We start from the raw sequence: 17218 nt of genomic DNA, 5'->3' as shown, positions 1-17218 counted from the left end.
GTAAATTCATTTGTTTATTGGTATAAGATAAATAAGAAAAAGGTATAGCCTAAAAGCGATGACATCAGTTCCTAGATAATGTATTTGTATTATTCTACTATTGTAAAGATAATGTCCGGGAGATAAAACACCATCACGCATAGTCCGTTGGAAGAAGCACCAGACGAAATATGGGGAGTATTTTTTATGCGGGCATTTTTATTCTAAGACATCAATTTATATCATTTTTAGGTCGTTTTGCCAATAGTATATGTCCACATTGTATGCTTCGCGATGCGCATGTGCGCCGCTAACTCATTTCTTGCGGAGCTTCAACGATAGTCCACTGGACTCGAGTGGGTTTAAAACACATGAACATCTAATATCTGATCCACATCTTCAAAACCCAGCCCACAGGTCTCGATCTATGGATGCTTAAGTCCCGATCTATGGATGTTTAGGTTGCTGCTGGAAGACGGAAGTCGTGCACCATTCCTCTGTTCTCTCAGCTCTTAGGTGTTTCTTCAGGAGGGAAACTTTGCGAGCTTTTACCCGATCGGCGCATGATTTCTTCATTAAACCTGATACACGCATATCAACTAAAGAAACGCTGAAAGGTGAGCGCAGTTCTATATCGCTTCAACATATTTAAAGCGTCCTTTTCAGATGTTTTATTTCGTTTTTATTTGCGCCATTTCTCTACTTTAGCCAATGCGTAAATGTGCGCCTTTTAGCTCAGCGGTTCTTTGTCCTTTACATCCCGGTGATCCTTAACTTGTCAGTCATTCCTAGCAAATGTCAACATGAGGGAGAAATGCAACAAAACGCACTCGAACACGAAGTTCGCTCTCCACCGATCGTCTTTAGTTGGGGTCCGTGCTTCAGGCCGCATACGGCGCGCCAAGGGATCTGGCGCACATGAGCTAGTTAGCTTAGCCTTTAGTTGCTGAATCTAAGGTAATGGTTCGCATAACGCGTCCGACCAGTGGTTATAATTAATCTACATGAATAATGGGTCTTCATCACTTTAAGACATGGCCTTAGCTAAAAGCCTCCCAGCGGGGTTCCTTTGGTAGATGTAAGATGTTTGGGTCAGCTAGCTCCTCACTTAGCTCCTGCGCTAGCCGTTGGCGCAGACCTCCAGGTTCTAGGAGACTCAGACCTCCTGGCTCTAGGACTCAGGCGTTACTCGGGTTTCCACAAGGAACTTAAATCGTGTTTTCGACGTCACTCGCTCACATGTAACCAAATGAGTTCGGATTACACACGGCATGTTACGTTTAACGATTCATGCAAAGTGGGAGGGAAATGGCTAAGCAGTAATTAAGTTGACTCCGTCTCCTTTATGGATAGAGATGTTAAAGAAATGCGAATAGGTCCAAATGTTTAACAGTTGGCCACTTTCAGGTTGATGAATGGCTGAGGGAATCATCTGTCAACTTACAAATGGCTGCAGCCATGTTATAGCATGGATCTGTTGAAGCCAACTTGTTGCTTTAAGTCCAGATTCACTACTTTCTAATGATCACCCCCAACATTAACGTTTTGTGAATATCCCTGCAATAGGACATGTCATCCAGATTATACGAATTTGAGGTCGACGGTCGACTCGGTCCCTTTACCAAAATGCTTGAGTAGTGGTCCCCACTTTGGAGCTTTCATTATGGATGTGGGCTGCCCTCTGCAATTACCGATGCCGGTTCGAACCTGTCTGTGTTTAACCACGACGGTTTTTCTATTTCAGTGAAACATGACAGCCTCAGGGATAATGTTCTCTCAGGACAACTTGTGTTTCCTCGGTTAACATCTTGAACGTCGCCTGTATTCCCTGCAGGAGTCTCACAAGAATGTCTGGCATTGCACTGAGCCGCCTTGCCCAGGAGCGCAAGGCCTGGCGGAAAGACCATCCTTTTGTAAGTGGAGACCACAACAGACTCGTTGTGTGATGTTCTGATCGTCTTTCACTCCACCGGACTTCAGAAGGTGTAAGTCATTGTACCTGTGGTTCACTTTGCAGGGGTTTGTAGCCGTACCAACCAAAAACCCAGATGGGACGATGAACCTGATGAATTGGGAGTGCGCCATTCCTGGCAAGAAAGGGGTAAAGTCCCGTCTGGTTATGCTTTACACTTTGCCACAGAGGGATCTGGGAGCAGTGACTGACTTGTTGTTGTTCCTTTGGGCGGTGTCTGCAGACGCCCTGGGAAGGCGGGCTCTTCAAGCTGCGTATGTTATTCAAAGACGACTACCCCTCCTCACCGCCCAAATGTAAGTCACCTTCGTCTTCAATGCAGCCCGTGGTTTCTGAAGCACACAGCCGGTGATTTTAGACCTGGTTCTGAGTACCTGGTTCTCTGACCTGCCGTCCCTTTCTGGGTCCAGACAGCAGCCTGTTGCTTCAGCGCTGACCTCTGACCCCTGTGCTGCTCTGTTGCAGGTAAATTTGAGCCCCCCCTGTTCCACCCCAACGTCTACCCGTCAGGGACAGTGTGCCTCTCGATCCTAGAGGAGGACAAGGACTGGAGGCCGGCCATCACCATAAAGCAGGTGAGACAGTCCTCCTCCTCATTGTGACGTCACAAGTGGGCGTGTCCACCTCGATGTAAGAGCTGATACTTTTGTGTGACGTAAACAGGCTGCTGGCCACTGATTGGCCAGAGAGTGATGTCCGAGCCTGACACCTGACCCCAGGTGTTGCCGAAAATGCAATCCCCGTCTGAAATCGCAGCCCCTCGGCGTGTTATAGCTGTGATTATATCAAATCGTCACAAGATGAGCAACTTGTCACAGAAAGCGATATGTAAGAATTCTTCTTCTGATGAAAAGAGTCTTTATAGTTAATAGCAGTGTTTATATCAAATCATCACAAGATGAGCAACTTGTCACAGAAAGCGATGTTACATTGTATAGGCGACCCACGGTGTAAGATGTCCCATTCAGGAGAATAAACTATGCGGGCACTGAAGTACGTAATAGTTAACAAGTCATACATGTATGCATGATGTGACCCTAGAAAGCACAGACCAAATAAGAGAAAGCGATTTCAGACGGGGATTCCACTGGCATCTTTAAATACTAGCATCAGCGTTCAGTCAACAATAGTGATTGATTATTGACCACGGAAGGATCAGTGTGGGAGAACCCGACGTGGACCGTGGCCGAGGTGGAAACGCTCCTGTGTGTAGCCCTGTCTGTTTACGTGTCGAGTGGATAAGCATGAGCAGTTTCGCACATGCGTGCTATGCGACCCGCCCACGTTGAAGAGGTACTATTCTAGATGGAAACACGACGGGCCTGGAACCAAACCAAGTCGTGCCGTGCCAAGTCGTGGCGAGTAGAGCTGGTACTGCCGGTGGAAAAGAGGCATAGGTGGACAAGCCCACTTATTATGGCATAAGGGGCAGATTTTCTCCATTACGGCTTGTGACGGCTAATCACAATCACCCCTGGTAGCACGTCATGGGACCTTTGACCTTCCACTGAGACTGCTCCTGGAGGTAGTCGACTGGACCCACCTGTCCTCCTCTCTCCCTCTCCTCCCTCCCCTCCTCCTCATCTCCTCTCCTCCTCTCCGCTGACGTCACTGGAACACTGGAACCAAGATGAACGGCCAAAGCATATGGAGCACAGATTTCAGCAAACATTCGTAGACCAAAACGTGGGAATCCCTAAATGAAGAATCTCTTTTCTTTCAGATCTTGTTAGGCATCCAAGAACTGCTAAACGAGCCAAACATCCAAGACCCAGCCCAAGCAGAGGCCTACACGATCTACTGGTGAGTCGTTTGTTCTTTTTGTCTCTAACTCGTGCTCCAATCTTTCATCGTTCGTTGTGGATGCAACATGGGATGTATATTGCATCGCTGCAGCAACATTTTAGAGGATGGCGATGAGTTTAGCCCGACCGCGGCCGTCCGTATCCCACCTCTTGCAAGCCCATCCCCCTAAACCCCCCGTTGACTCTACTGATCTCTGAGCGACACGTTGTCCGCATATCGGGCATCAAGTGTGAATGACCCTCACGGCCGAACCTCCTGATATAGAAATGCGGAGAATTGACAGAGGACCTGTGTGAAAACCACTAGTCCCACCAGGAGGTTCCTCCAGTCAGTGTTCCTCTAGTCCCACCCAGGAGGTTCCTCCAGTCAGTGTTCCTCTAGGGGTTCCTCCAGGAGGTTCCTCCAGTCAGTGTTCCTCTAGTCCCACCCAGGAGGTTCCTCCAGTCAGTGTTCCTCTAGTCCCACCCAGGAGGTTCCTCTAGTCAGTGTTCCTCTAGTCAGTGTTCCTCCAGGAGGTTCCTCCAGTCAGTGTTCCTCTAGTCCCACCCAGGAGGTTCCTCCAGTCAGTGTTCCTCCAGTCAGTGTTCCTCCAGGAGGTTCCTCCAGTCAGTGTTCCTCTAGTCCCACCCAGGAGGTTCCTCCAGTCAGTGTTCCTCCAGTCAGTGTTCCTCCAGTCAGTGTTCCTCCAGGAGGTTCCTCCAGTCAGTGTTCCTCTAGTCCCACCCAGGAGGTTCCTCCAGTCAGTGTTCCTCCAGGAGGTTCCTCCAGTCAGTGTTCCTCTAGTCCCACCCAGGAGGTTCCTCCAGTCAGTGTTCCTCCAGGGGCTCCTCCAGGAGGTTCCTCCAGTCAGTGTTCCTCTAGTCAGTGTTCCTCTAGTCAGTGTTCCTCCAGTAGGTTCCTCCAGTCAGTGTTCCTCTAGTCCCACCCAGGAGGTTCCTCCAGTCAGTGTTCCTCTAGTCAGTGTTCCTCCAGTAGGTTCCTCCAGTCAGTGTTCCTCTAGTCCCACCCAGGAGGTTCCTCCAGTCAGTGTTCCTCTAGTCAGTGTTCCTCTAGTCAGTGTTCCTCTAGTCAGTGTTCCTCCAGGAGGTTCCTCCAGTCAGTGTTCCTCTAGGGGTTCCTCCAGGAGGTTCCTCCAGTCAGTGTTCCTCTAGTCCCACCCAGGAGGTTCCTCCAGTCAGTGTTCCTCTAGTCCCACCCAGGAGGTTCCTCTAGTCAGTGTTCCTCTAGTCAGTGTTCCTCCAGGAGGTTCCTCCAGTCAGTGTTCCTCTAGTCCCACCCAGGAGGTTCCTCCAGTCAGTGTTCCTCCAGTCAGTGTTCCTCCAGGAGGTTCCTCCAGTCAGTGTTCCTCTAGTCCCACCCAGGAGGTTCCTCCAGTCAGTGTTCCTCCAGTCAGTGTTCCTCCAGTCAGTGTTCCTCCAGGAGGTTCCTCCAGTCAGTGTTCCTCTAGTCCCACCCAGGAGGTTCCTCCAGTCAGTGTTCCTCCAGTCAGTGTTCCTCCAGTCAGTGTTCCTCTAGTCCCACCCAGGAGGTTCCTCCAGTCAGTGTTCCTCCAGGGGCTCCTCCAGGAGGTTCCTCCAGTCAGTGTTCCTCTAGTCAGTGTTCCTCTAGTCAGTGTTCCTCCAGTAGGTTCCTCCAGTCAGTGTTCCTCTAGTCCCACCCAGGAGGTTCCTCCAGTCAGTGTTCCTCTAGTCAGTGTTCCTCCAGTAGGTTCCTCCAGTCAGTGTTCCTCTAGTCCCACCCAGGAGGTTCCTCCAGTCAGTGTTCCTCTAGTCAGTGTTCCTCTAGTCAGTGTTCCTCTAGTCAGTGTTCCTCCAGGAGGTTCCTCCAGTCAGTGTTCCTCTAGTCAGTGTTCCTCTAGTCTGACTCTAAAAGTCTTTCTTGTTTTCTCTGCTGAGCCTCGTCGCTCCGTCCAGAGCCCCTCCCCTCTGGAGTCGCGTTACCGCAATGAATCCTCCACCTCACCTTGTGTCCTCCTCTCCTTGTGTCCTCCTCTCCTTGTGTCCTCCTCTCCTTGTGTCCTCCTCTCCTTGTGTCCTCCTCTCCTTGTTTCCTCCTCTCCTTGTTTCCTCTCCTCCTCTTCTTGTGTCCTCTCCTCTCCCCTGCAGCCAGAACCGAGTGGAGTATGAGAAGCGGGTGCGAGCACAAGCCAAGAAGTTCTCCCCGTCATAGAGGCCTCAGACGGGGGCCTCAGACGGGGGCCTCAGACGGGGGCCTCAGACGGGGGCCTCGGAGCGGGGGCCACTCTGGAGGGCCAGAGTCGAGGGCCGCTGCTGTTACTGAATGTGCTCCTACCACATCTGGACTCAAGGACTTCTATTTAAACTCCACACACATCCTGTGCCATTTACCTGACCGTTCCTCTCTCCGCCGGCCGGCCCCTCGAGCTGGGACGCCCCCCTGGGGGACCCCCCCCCCCAGGGGCCGGCAGGGGCCCCTGGCTCTCTTCCTTCATGGTTTATTTCTTTGCGGTCTCATCAACGTGTCGGAGTACGGCGGTCCCAGGAGAGCGTCCGCGTCCCGGGAGACTTCAGGCTTGTAGTTTTTTGCTTTTGTTTCACAGGGTCTGTTCCTTACCCCCCCCCCTCCCTGTATATTCCAGGATTTTAATGTAAAATTTGCTATTACTTCATTGTCAGTATTCCGACTGCTGTATAATGAATGGCACTTTTATACTGTGGTATGTCGCTAGTGTCTCCAGGGGGCGCTGTGGACTCTGGGCAGGTTTTCTATTCAGCATGCTGTAATATAAGATAGAATCTGCTGCCTTGTCTTTTGTTACGGAGTGTTGCTCTGTAGCAGACTCTATGTTTATATGGTGCTTTGTTCATGTACGTGTTGGAGTAAATAAACTGTTTCTACAAAGTTATGGATCATCTTTATTGAAATACAACTTATTGATCACAAAAAAACCAAAGAGGAGGAGGAGGACCCTCTAGTGGGAGGAGGAGGAGGACCCTCTTGTGGGAGGAGGAGGAGGAGGAAGACCCTCTAGGGGAGGAGGAGAACCCTCTAGTGGGAGGAGGAGGAGGAGGAGGACCCTCTTGTGGGAGGAGGAGGAGGAAGACCCTCTAGTGGGAGGAGGAGGAGGACCCTCTAATGGGAGGAGGAGGAGGACCCTCTAATGGGAGGAGGAGGAGGACCCTCTAGTGGGAGGAGGAGGACCCTCTAGGGGAGGAGGAGAACCCTCTAGTGGGAGGAGGAGGACCCTCTCTAGTGGGAGGAGGAGGACCCTCTCTAGTGGGAGGAGGAGGACCCTCTGGTGGGAGGAGGAGGAGGAGGACCCTCTAGTGGGAGGAGGAGGAGGACCCTCTAATGGGAGGAGGAGGAGGAGGACCCTCTAGTGGGAGGAGGAGGAGGACCCTCTAGTGGGAGGAGGAGGAGGACCCTCTAATGGGAGGAGGAGGAGGAGGAGGACCCTCTAGTGGGAGGAGGAGGACCCTCTAGTGGGAGGAAGAGGAGGACCCTCTAGTGGGAGGAGGAGGAGGAGGACCCTCTAGTGGGAGGAGGAGGAGGAGGAGGACCCTCTAGTGGGAGGAGGAGGAGGACCCTCTAGTGGGAGGAAGAGGAGGAGGAGGACCCTCTAGTGGGAGGAAGAGGAGGAGAACCCTCTGGTGGGAGGAGGAGGAGGAGGACCCTCTAGTGGGAGGAGGAGGAGGAAGAGGACCCTCTAGTTGGAGGAGGAAGAGGACCCTCTAGTGGGAGGAGGAGGAGGACCCTCGAGGGGAGGAGGAGGAGGAGGACCCTCTAGTGGGAGGAGGAGGAGGACCCTCTAGTGGGAGGAGGAGGAGGAGGACCCTCTAGGGGAGGAGGAGGAGGAGGACCCTCTAGTGGGAGGAGGAGGAGGACCCTCTAGTGGGAGGAGGAGGAGGACCCTCTAGTGGGAGGAGGAGGAGGAGGACCCTCTAGTGGGAGGAGGAGGACCCTCTAGTGGGAGGAGGAGGAGGACCCTCTAGTGGGAGGAGGAGGACCCTCTAGTGGGAGGAGGAGGAGGAGGACCCTCTAGTGGGAGGAGGAGGACGCTCTAGTGGGAGGAGGAGGAGGAGGAGGACCCTCTAGTGGGAGGAGGAGGAGGAGGAGGAGGAGGACCCTCTAGTGGGAGGAGGAGGAGGACCCTCTAGTGGGAGGAGGAGGAGGACGCTCTAGTGGGAGGAGGAGACCCGGTTCTCGTGGTTCTCCTGAAGGAGCCTTCTGGGTCGCTGTATTCCAACCTGGAGCCCTGGGGGGCCCTGGGGGGTCCTGGGGGTCGCTCAGGGTGCAGTAGGCGTTCCTGTAGCCCCCCCCGCCCCGCTCCCCGTCCCCCTGGGTGTGTGGGGGGTCCGGGGGTTCAGGGGGGTCGCTCAGGGTGCAGTAGGCGTTCCTGTAGCCCCCCCCGTCCTCGGAGCGGGGGCTGCAGTGACAGCAACCTGAGTCCTCCTCGGGGCCGCTCTCAAGGGCCCCCTTCCCGTCGGGCCCCGGGGCCCCCGCCCGAGCGTCCACCGGGACGTCGACGGGCGCGCGGAGGACGGAGATCAGGGCGGCGCACTCGGCCTCCATCGGCGCCGTGTCGGGGGGGAGGGGCACTGCCAAGCTCTACACACACACGCACACACTCATTAGGGGGTGTGTGTGTGTGTGTGTGTGTGTGTGTGCGTGCGTGCGCGCGCGCGTCTCACCTGGCGGTGTTCGGTGAGGGGGGAGAAGCGCAGCACAGGTGTGGGTATGAAGGTGCGTTTCCTCATCCTGCGAAACAGTGATATTAAATGATATTGGTGCCGTGGTCAGAGCGGAGGGGGCGTGGTCAGAGCGGATGGGGCGTGGTCAGAGCGGAGGGGCGTGGTCAGAGCGGATGGGGCGTGGTCAGAGCGGAGGGGCGTGGTCAGAGCGGAGGGGCGTGGTCAGAGCGGAGGGGCGCTCACCTCAGCAGAGTAACGGAGGCCAGCAGCAGGACGGGAGTCAGCAGACACACGGCGATGACCAGCCCCACGTCCCGACCCCCGCCTGGGGCAGAGGAACACGTGTTTATAGTGTGTCAACGTACAACACACTGCAGATGGATCAGAGTTAACCAGCCCCAGGCAGTGGGGGGGGGGGGGGGGGGGTACCACGATGGGGGGGGCCACGAGGGGGCCCCCCAGGAGTCCTCCAGCGGCTCTCCTGGGACCAGGGGCTCCATTTGCCGCGGTAGTCGGTACCTTCTGCAGGACTGCTGCGCACACGGGCCGTATACTGCCCCCCCGCAGCCAGACTCTCCACGTCCACCGCCAAGCTCCTCCCCATCCCAGAGAGGGTCACAGGCTGGAAGACAGACGGATGAGAGGATGAGGGGCCCCCAGGGGTCACATGGGTCTGCCAGGGGCCCCCAGGGGTCACATGGGTCTGCCAGGGGCCCCAGGAGCTCTGTACGTCGGTAGGAAGGGTTCCAGCAGACTGCTGTCCTTACGGCCTGGTGCTGGTCCTCCCGCTGCAGACGGAGCTGGTACTGGAGATAGTCCTGGAGGAAGAAGTTGGGCAGATACACCTCGTAGCTGCTGAGCCAGCTGAAGATGAACCGGCTGGAATTGAGGACCACGGTCAGCTGGCTGGGGGCGATGGGAGTGACTGGCCGACGCACCAGTTAGGATCCCCAGTTAGTGACAGGAAGAATAGAACCGTAGAAACAGTTAAATGTACTTATATTTATTGATATTTATATGCTGTAGGTGAGACCTAGACCAGAAACTGGCAGATTTCGAAACTACACGCAAACAAATGAGGTCCGCTTGCTCTCAGCTCCCCGCGAGGACCCCCTGCGAGGACCCCCCGAGGACCCCCCGCGAGGATCCCCCGCGAGGACCCCCCGTGAGGACCCCCCCGAGGACCCCCCCCCCGAGGACCCCCCGCGAGGATCCCCCGCGAGGACCCCCCGAGGACCCCCCGCGAGGACCCCCCCACGAGGATCCCCCGCGAGGACCCCCCGCGAGGATCCCCCGAGGACCCCCCGCGAGGACCCCCCGCGAGGACCCCCCGCGAGGACCCCCCCGAGGATCCCCCGCGAGGACCCCCCGAGGACCCCCCGCGAGGACCCCCCGCGAGGACCCCCCCGAGGACCCCCCCCCGAGGACCCCCCCGCGAGGACCCCCCCCGAGGACCCCCACCGCGAGGACCCCCCGCGAGGACCCCCCCGAGGACCCCCCCGCGAGGACCCCCCCGAGGACCCCCCCCCCCCCCGAGGACCCCCACCGCGAGGACTTCCCCGAGGACCCCCCGCGAGGACCCCCCGCGAGGACCCCCCCGAGGACCCCCCCGCGAGGACCCCCCGCGAGGACCCCCCCGCGAGGAACTCCCCGCGAGGAACCCCCCGAGGACCCCGATGGTTTCAATGGTTTAGACATGGTCTGTGCTGGTTCTGACTCACTGTTTATCTGGGGGTAGTAGTTCTCCTCCAGCACCTCACAACACGCCGCTGTGGGACAGGGCTCGTGGCAGAGGTAGATCTTGAAAGGGGTTCCCCCAAAGGTCTCGTCGGGGTTCTTGAAGAGGCAGAAGGAGCGGTTCTCCTTGTGCGTCAGCGGGCAGGGGTCCGTCCTCCTGCAGGAGCACCAGGGACAGAGGAACCGTTAACGCCGGCCGAGTTCTCCTCTGGGAGACTGACGGTGCGCTGACACACATTTCTTACTCGTCGTAGCTTATGAAGAAGTTGAGCCAGGAGGATCCGTTGGGGGGGCGCTGGCCTGGGGGGGGGGCCCTCAGGGAACAGTTGATGGTGTGAAGGTAGTCGTTCTCACATTCCAGCTCCCAGACCCGTCCTAGAACACATTTAGCATCTCAGTCATCCAGGGGACCGCGGCCTCCAGGGGACCGCGGCCTCCAGGACCACAGCCTCCAGGGGACCGCAGCCTCCCGGACCACAGCCTCCAGGGGACCACAGCCTCCAGGGGACCGCAGCCTCCAGGACCACAGCCTCCAGGGGACCGCGGCCTCCACGGGACCACAGCCTCCAGGACCACAGCTTCCAGGACCACAGCCTCCAGGGGACCACAGCCTCCAGGGGACCGCAGCCTCCAGGACCACAGCCTCCAGGGGACCGCAGCCTCCCGGACCACAGCCTCCAGGGGACCACAGCCTCCAGGGGACCGCAGCCTCCAGGACCACAGCCTCCAGGGGACCGCGGCCTCCACGGGACCACAGCCTCCAGGACCACAGCCTCCAGGACCACAGCCTCCAGGGGACCACAGCCTCCAGGGGACCGCAGCCTCCAGGACCACAGCCTCCAGGGGACCGTGGCCTCCAGGGGACCACAGCCTCCAGGGAACCGCAGCCTCCAGGACCACAGCCTCCAGGGGACCACGGCCTCCAGGGGACCGCAGCCTCCAGGGGACCGCAGCCTCCAGGGGACCACAGCCTCCAGGGGACCGCAGCCTCCAGGACCACAGCCTCCAGGGGACCGCGGCCTCCAGGGGACCGCAGCGACCCAGGGAATCCGACTCAAGGGCGCCTACTGGTAGACTGGACCACAGGACCCAGGACCTCAGGCTGGGAGTCCACCCCCCAGATCCTCTAGACCAGAGGTTCTCAAGGTGCGGCCCGCGGCCAATGGCGGGCCGCGATGACGTACCCCAGATGGGTTAACAATGGGTTAACTAACCCTAACCCTAACCCCAGATGGAAGTAAAAAGAATTATAGCTATTTTTTATTATTATTATTTTTAATTATTATATCAATATTAATTTCAACAAAAATAAATAAATATAAAGAGAAAAGTCGACTAGCTTTTATTTAAATCCTGTTATTTGTTAGTTTTAATCCGACTGTACATTACTTTGAAAGGACGAACCTCAGTTTCGTGATTTAGACCTCACTTGACCTCCCTCCCAGAGGTCCACCCCCTAGAGCCGGGGTCGGGACCCCCTAGAGCCGGGGTCGGGACCCCCTAGAGCCAGGGTCGGGACCCCTAGAGCCGGGGTCGGGACCCCCTAGAGCCGGGGTCGGGACCCCCTAGAGCCGGGGTCAATGCAATTAGTCAAGAATAATGTTCCTGTTCTCTTAAATGTTCACCGTATTGGCGGTGAAGATATTTCCTTCTGAAATAAGGATCAGTAAATACTCCATAAAAACCCATCCTGTTGAGAGGAGCCAACCTGAGTCCTGGGGGGGGGAGGCCAGCGGGGAGACCAGCGGGGAGACCAGCGGGGAGACCAGCGGGGAGAGCAGCAGGGAGAGCAGCAGCAGCAGGGCCATCAGACACAACATTGCTCCGCTCTAACCTCCAGCGTCTGGCCCCGAGGCGGAGCTACCAGGCCCTGCAGACAGCCTGGTGGGAGGGGCTTCAGCTGCGTCAGCTGACATCTGGGTGGGCGGGGCTTCAGGACGACACCCAGGTCCCGGAGGTTGGGGCCCGGAGGTCGGGGGTCAGCACTACATCCCCTCCTCGTCCCTCATCAGACCCCCGGCAGCAGAAGCCTCTGCTTATTTCAGCATATTTAGCGCTATTAATTGCTAATGTAAAAGCTACACATCTACGTTATGCTCCAACCACATAGCGCTCTCGTTGCAGTGCGTGAGGGGGGGGGGGGTACCTGGTGGTTCAACGCTGCCCTCCATCGCTCTCCCCAGTGGGCTGAGGGTAGGCTTGGTGCTGGTGTAGCAGTCGTTAACCAGGGTTACAGCTAGTTAACCCTGCTGTAGCAGTCGTTAACCAGGGATACAGCTAGTTAACCCTGGTGTAGCAGTCGTTAACCAGGGTTACAGCTAGTTAACCCTGGTGTAGCAGTCGTTAACCAGGGTTACAGCTAGTTAACCCTGGTGTAGCAGTCGTTAACCAGGGTTACAGCTAGTTAACCCTGGTGTAGCAGTCGTTAACCAGGGTTACAGCTAGTTAACCCTGGTGTAGCAGTCGTTAACCAGGGTTACAGCTAGTTAACCCTGGTGTTGCAGTCGTTAACCAGGGTTACAGCTAGTTAACCCTGGTGTAGCAGTCGTTAACCAGGGTTACAGCTAGTTAACCCTGGTGTTGCAGTCGTTAACCAGGGTTACAGCTAGTTAACCCTGGATGTTAAATCTCCTTAAGAATTCGTATTGAAGACAGTTGGGTCAAAGCTTTTTAATAACATGACTCAAGGTCTTTCTTCAGCTGTGGTGACAGCTTCCGGATGTAATGTTCTAAGATGTTATCCTTAATCTTGTTTTGGAAGCTCAATATCTGCCTTCACGCCATCAGAGAGCAAGAGCATGACAGCAAAAAACAGCTTTTATCATGTTTATGCTATCACTGCTATCCATGCAAATAAGTGACATTGAGCTGCAGGCTGCTTGACCTATTAATTAACCACTGCCTCGTTACTGAGCAAGGCCTCTTGGCTCCTAAACTTCTTTCATATAGCGTTGGAAATTACCACAGATGGTTCATATTTGAACTGACAATGAAATATATCGCGTTAAATTGGTGGTGCTTTTTTATTGATATTAATTTGCAATACTGTTTTTATTGTTATGAAACCCAGCACTGCATAATGATGAGAAATCCTTGTGGATCACTACCATTTTATTCAGATTTAACATTGCATGATTGCATTTTTCTCACAACACCTCTGTTCATGATGAACATATCTTCATGAAGTTTCCAAAGAGAAGGAAAACCCACTTAAGTTGCCGTTGGATGAAGGACTCTGGACTTAGTGAAGGACTTAGTTTAGGGTACGCTAGATTAACTATGGTTGGTTTGTGGATCTGCTGCCACTAAAGGACCGTTTGGTCTTTGGCTGTTTCACCAGGTCTGCTCTGGGTCTTGTTCAGGCTGGGTCTTTGCACAACAGGATGAGCTGTTATCTGTTTCCTTGCCCTTCATCTCCCTTCGACCCCAAAAATCTGATACTAGTGTTGCTTTTAGTCGTTTTTTCTTTTACATACCATGCACTTAGATAAAGCACTTCCTTGCGATAAAGATGAGGAGCTTGATGTTGCTCTGACTCGTGTCCTAGAACACAACGCTCACTCAGAGCCCGCTCATTTCATGCACTTGAATTTGAAGTAACTACAATTTGTACAAAGTTGTGGAAACACAACTTTGAATTTGATATAAAATGAAACAAAGTAAAGATGATCATACGGGCATAGGAATGCCCAGGGAGGTCTTTGGCACAGGTCTTTAGATGATCAATACCTTCTGATCAGACCCTGAGCTCTAGATGATCAATACCTTCTGATCAGACCCTGAGCTCTAGATGATCAATACCTCCCTAACCCTAACCCTAGCCCCCCAACACCCCCAGGGCCCCCCAACACCCCCAGGACCCCCTAACACCCCCAGGGCCCTCTAACACCCCCAGGACCCTCTAACACCCCCAGGGCCCTCTAACACCCCCAGGGCCCCCCCAACACCCCCAGGGCCCCCCCAACACCCCCAGAGAGGCCACAGAGAGGCCACAGAGAGGCCCCGGAGAGGGCCCCAGAGAGGCCCCAGAGAGGGCCCCAGAGAGGCCCCAGAGAGGCCCCAGAGAGGGCCCCAGAGAGGGCCATCAGTAGGAGGATCACCTTCTCATAGGATGATGACATGTGTTAATTTCAGTACATTGAATGAGTTCCATTCAGCTCCTTTAAGCAAAACGAGTCCAGCTCCACTGTTGGTCCGGTGATGCGGTGATGCGTGACGCTGAAGGGGTTCGTAACGCAGCAGGTAGTGAATTAATTGGTTTTCACATTAAAAGTGTCACAGTCGCTTTAATGGGCCTGACTTATTATGGAAATAAACTGGTACATTATATATATTCAATGTTTTAAGTCATATTATAAGAAGGTCTCACTCATAATTAAATTGCACAAAACAAATATATACAAGGTCAAAACAAATCGAACAATGATTAACTAATGAACAATAAGGACACATTTCTAAGAACTGATTCCAGTCCTAGTCCTCTTTAAGACCTGGACCCTGACCCATGAGTCCTGGTCCTCTTTAAGACCTGGACCCTGACCCATGAGTCCTGGTCCTCTTTAAGACCTGGACCCTGACCAATGAGTCCTGTTCCTCTTTAAGACCTGGACCCTAACCCATGAGTCCTGGTCCTCTTTAAGACCTGGACCCTAATCCATGAGTCCTGGTCCTCTTTAAGACCTGGACCCTAACCCATGAGTCCTGGTCCTCTTTAAGACCTGGACCCTGACCCATGAGTCCTGGTCCTCTTTAAGACCTGGACCCTGACCCATGAGTCCTGGTCCTCTTTAAGACCTGGACCCTAACCCATGAGTCCTGGTCCTCTTTAAGACCTGGACCCTAACCCATGAGTCCTGGTCCTCTTTAAGACCTGGACCCTAACCCATGAGTCCTGGTCCTCTTTAAGACCTGGACCCTGACCCATGAGTCCTGGTCCTCTTTAAGACCTGGACCCTAACCCATGAGTCCTGGTCCTCTTTAAGACCTGGACCCTGACCCATGAGTCCTGGTCCTCTTTAAGACCTGGACCCTGACCCATGAGTCCTGGTCCTCTTTAAGACCTGGACCCTGACCCATGAGTCCTGGTCCTCTTTAAGACCTGGACCCTGACCAATGAGTCCTGTTCCTCTTTAAGACCTGGACCCTAACCCATGAGTCCTGGTCCTCTTTAAGACCTGGACCCTGACCCATGAGTCCCACCAAACGATGAGGCGCCAGCTGAAGACCAGGTGGAGACCAGGTGGAGACCAGGTGGAGACCAGGTGGAGACGGGTGGTGACCAGGTGGAGACCAGGTGGAGACCAGCTGAAGACCAGGTGGAGACGGGTGGAGACCAGGTGGAGACCAGGTGGAGACCAGCTGGAGACCAGGTGGAGACCAGGTGGAGACCGGGTGGAGACCGGGTGGAGACCAGGTGGAGACCGGGTGGAGACCGGGTGGAGACCAGGTGGAGACCAGGTGGAGACCAGGTGGAGACCAGGTGGAGACGGGTGGAGACCAGGTGGAGACCAGGTGGAGACGGGTGGTGACCAGGTGGAGACCAGGTGGAGACCATTTGGAGACCAGGTGGAGACCAGCTGGAGACCAGCTGGAGACCAGGTGGAGACGGGTGGAGACCAGGTGGAGACCAGGTGGAGACCAGGTGGAGACGGGTGGAGACCAGGTGGAGACCAGGTGGAGACCAGGTGGAGACGGTTGGAGACCAGGTGGAGACCAGGTCGAGACCAGGTGGAGACGGTTGGAGACCAGGTGGAGACCAGGTGGAGACCAGGTGGAGACCAGGTGGAGACGGGTGGTGACCAGGTGGAGACCAGCTGGAGACCAGGTGGAGACGGGTGGAGACCAGGTGGAGACCAGGTGGAGACCAGGTGGAGACCAGGTGGAGACGGTTGGAGACCAGGTGGAGACCAGGTGGAGACCAGGTGGAGACGGTTGGAGACCAGGTGGAGACCAGGTGGAGACGGTTGGAGACCAGGTGGAGACCAGGTGGAGACGGGTGGAGACGGTTGGAGACCAGGTGGAGACCAGGTGGAGACCAGGTGGAGACCAGGTGGAGACGGGTGGAGACCAGGTGGAGACCAGGTGGAGACCAGCTGGAGACCAGGTGGAGACCAGGTGGAGACGGTTGGAGACCAGGTGGAGACCAGGTGGAGACCAGGTGGAGACGGGTGGAGACCAGGTGGAGACCAGGTGGAGACGTTTGGAGACCAGGTGGAGACCAGGTGGAGACCAGGTGGAGACGGTTGGAGACCAGGTGGAGACCAGGTGGAGACCAGGTGGAGACCAGCTGGAGACCAGGTGGAGACCAGCTGGAGACCACCTGGAGACCAGGTGGAGACCAGGTGGAGACCAGGTGGAGACGGGTGTGGACCAGGTGGAGACCAGGTGGAGACCGGGTGGAGACCGGGTGGAGACCGGGTGGAGACCGGGTGGAGACCAGGTGGAGACCAGCTGGAGACGGGTGGTGACCAGGTGGAGACCAGGTGGAGACCAGCTGGAGACCAGGTGGAGACGGGTGGAGACCAGGTGGAGACCAGGTGGAGACCAGGTGGAGACCAGGTGGAGACGGTTGGAGACCAGGTGGAGACCAGGTGGAGACCAGGTGGAGACGGTTGGAGACCAGGTGGAGACCAGGTGGAGACGGTTGGAGACCAGGTGGAGACCAGGTGGAGACGGGTGGAGACGGTTGGAGACCAGGTGGAGACCAGGTGGAGACCAGGTGGAGACCAGGTGGAGACGGGTGGAGACCAGGTGGAGACCAGGTGGAGACCAGCTGGAGACCAGGTGGAGACCAGGTGGAGACGGTTGGAGACCAGGTGGAGACCAGGTGGAGACCAGGTGGAGACGGGTGGAGACCAGGTGGAGACCAGGTGGAGACGTTTGGAGACCAGGTGGAGACCAGGTGGAGACCAGGTGGAGACGGTTGGAGACCAGGTGGAGACCAGGTGGAGACCAGGTGGAGACCAGCTGGAGACCAGGTGGAGACCAGCTGGAGACCACCTGGAGACCAGGTGGAGACCAGGTGGAGACCAGGTGGAGACGGGTGTGGACCAGGTGGAGACCAGGTGGAGAC

At 55.9% G+C, this 17218-nt stretch overlaps 2 protein-coding genes across 2 annotated transcripts; one reads left to right on the top strand and one right to left on the bottom strand.

The window, feature by feature from the left end:
• Nucleotides 1-113: 113 nt before the first annotated feature.
• ube2ib (ubiquitin-conjugating enzyme E2Ib) lies at nt 114-6618 on the top strand. Its single transcript, XM_056576426.1, has 7 exons — nt 114-596; nt 1814-1892; nt 1997-2080; nt 2175-2247; nt 2417-2526; nt 3675-3754; nt 5863-6618. The coding sequence occupies exons 2-7, from the start codon at nt 1827-1829 to the stop codon at nt 5924-5926; spliced, it is 477 nt and encodes a 158-aa protein (XP_056432401.1). The 5' UTR covers nt 114-596; nt 1814-1826; the 3' UTR covers nt 5927-6618.
• Nucleotides 5945-10418, bottom strand: LOC130371698 (uncharacterized). Its single transcript, XM_056577555.1, has 8 exons — nt 10383-10418; nt 10131-10303; nt 9177-9334; nt 8839-9031; nt 8653-8734; nt 8410-8476; nt 7966-8326; nt 5945-6000 (listed from the first exon to the last, which is right to left on the bottom strand). Coding segments are annotated over exons 1-8 (1092 nt in total). The 5' UTR covers nt 10385-10418.
• Nucleotides 10419-17218: the final 6800 nt, after the last annotated feature.

This window comes from Gadus chalcogrammus, chromosome 18, assembly GCF_026213295.1.
Source record: "Gadus chalcogrammus isolate NIFS_2021 chromosome 18, NIFS_Gcha_1.0, whole genome shotgun sequence".
NCBI classification, from domain to species: Eukaryota; Metazoa; Chordata; class Actinopteri; order Gadiformes; family Gadidae; genus Gadus; species Gadus chalcogrammus.
Note: the sequence above shows the minus strand (reverse complement) of the source record. Positions and strands in the feature narration are given on the sequence as shown.

Excerpts from the sequence above, each read along its gene's own strand:
- ube2ib (XM_056576426.1), top strand. The coding sequence starts at position 1,827 with ATGTCTGGCATTGCACTGAGCCGCCTTGCCCAGGAGCGCAAGGCCTGG. Across the intron at positions 1,893-1,996 it reads GGCGGAAAGACCATCCTTTT|GGGTTTGTAGCCGTACCAAC; the intron begins GTAAGTGGAGAC and ends TTCACTTTGCAG. Across the intron at positions 2,081-2,174 it reads CCATTCCTGGCAAGAAAGGG|ACGCCCTGGGAAGGCGGGCT; the intron begins GTAAAGTCCCGT and ends CGGTGTCTGCAG.
- LOC130371698 (XM_056577555.1), bottom strand. Across the intron at positions 8,477-8,652 it reads GCCTCCGTTACTCTGCTGAG|GATGAGGAAACGCACCTTCA; the intron begins GTGAGCGCCCCT and ends ACTGTTTCGCAG. Across the intron at positions 8,327-8,409 it reads CCCTCACCGAACACCGCCAG|AGCTTGGCAGTGCCCCTCCC; the intron begins GTGAGACGCGCG and ends GTGTGTGTGTAG.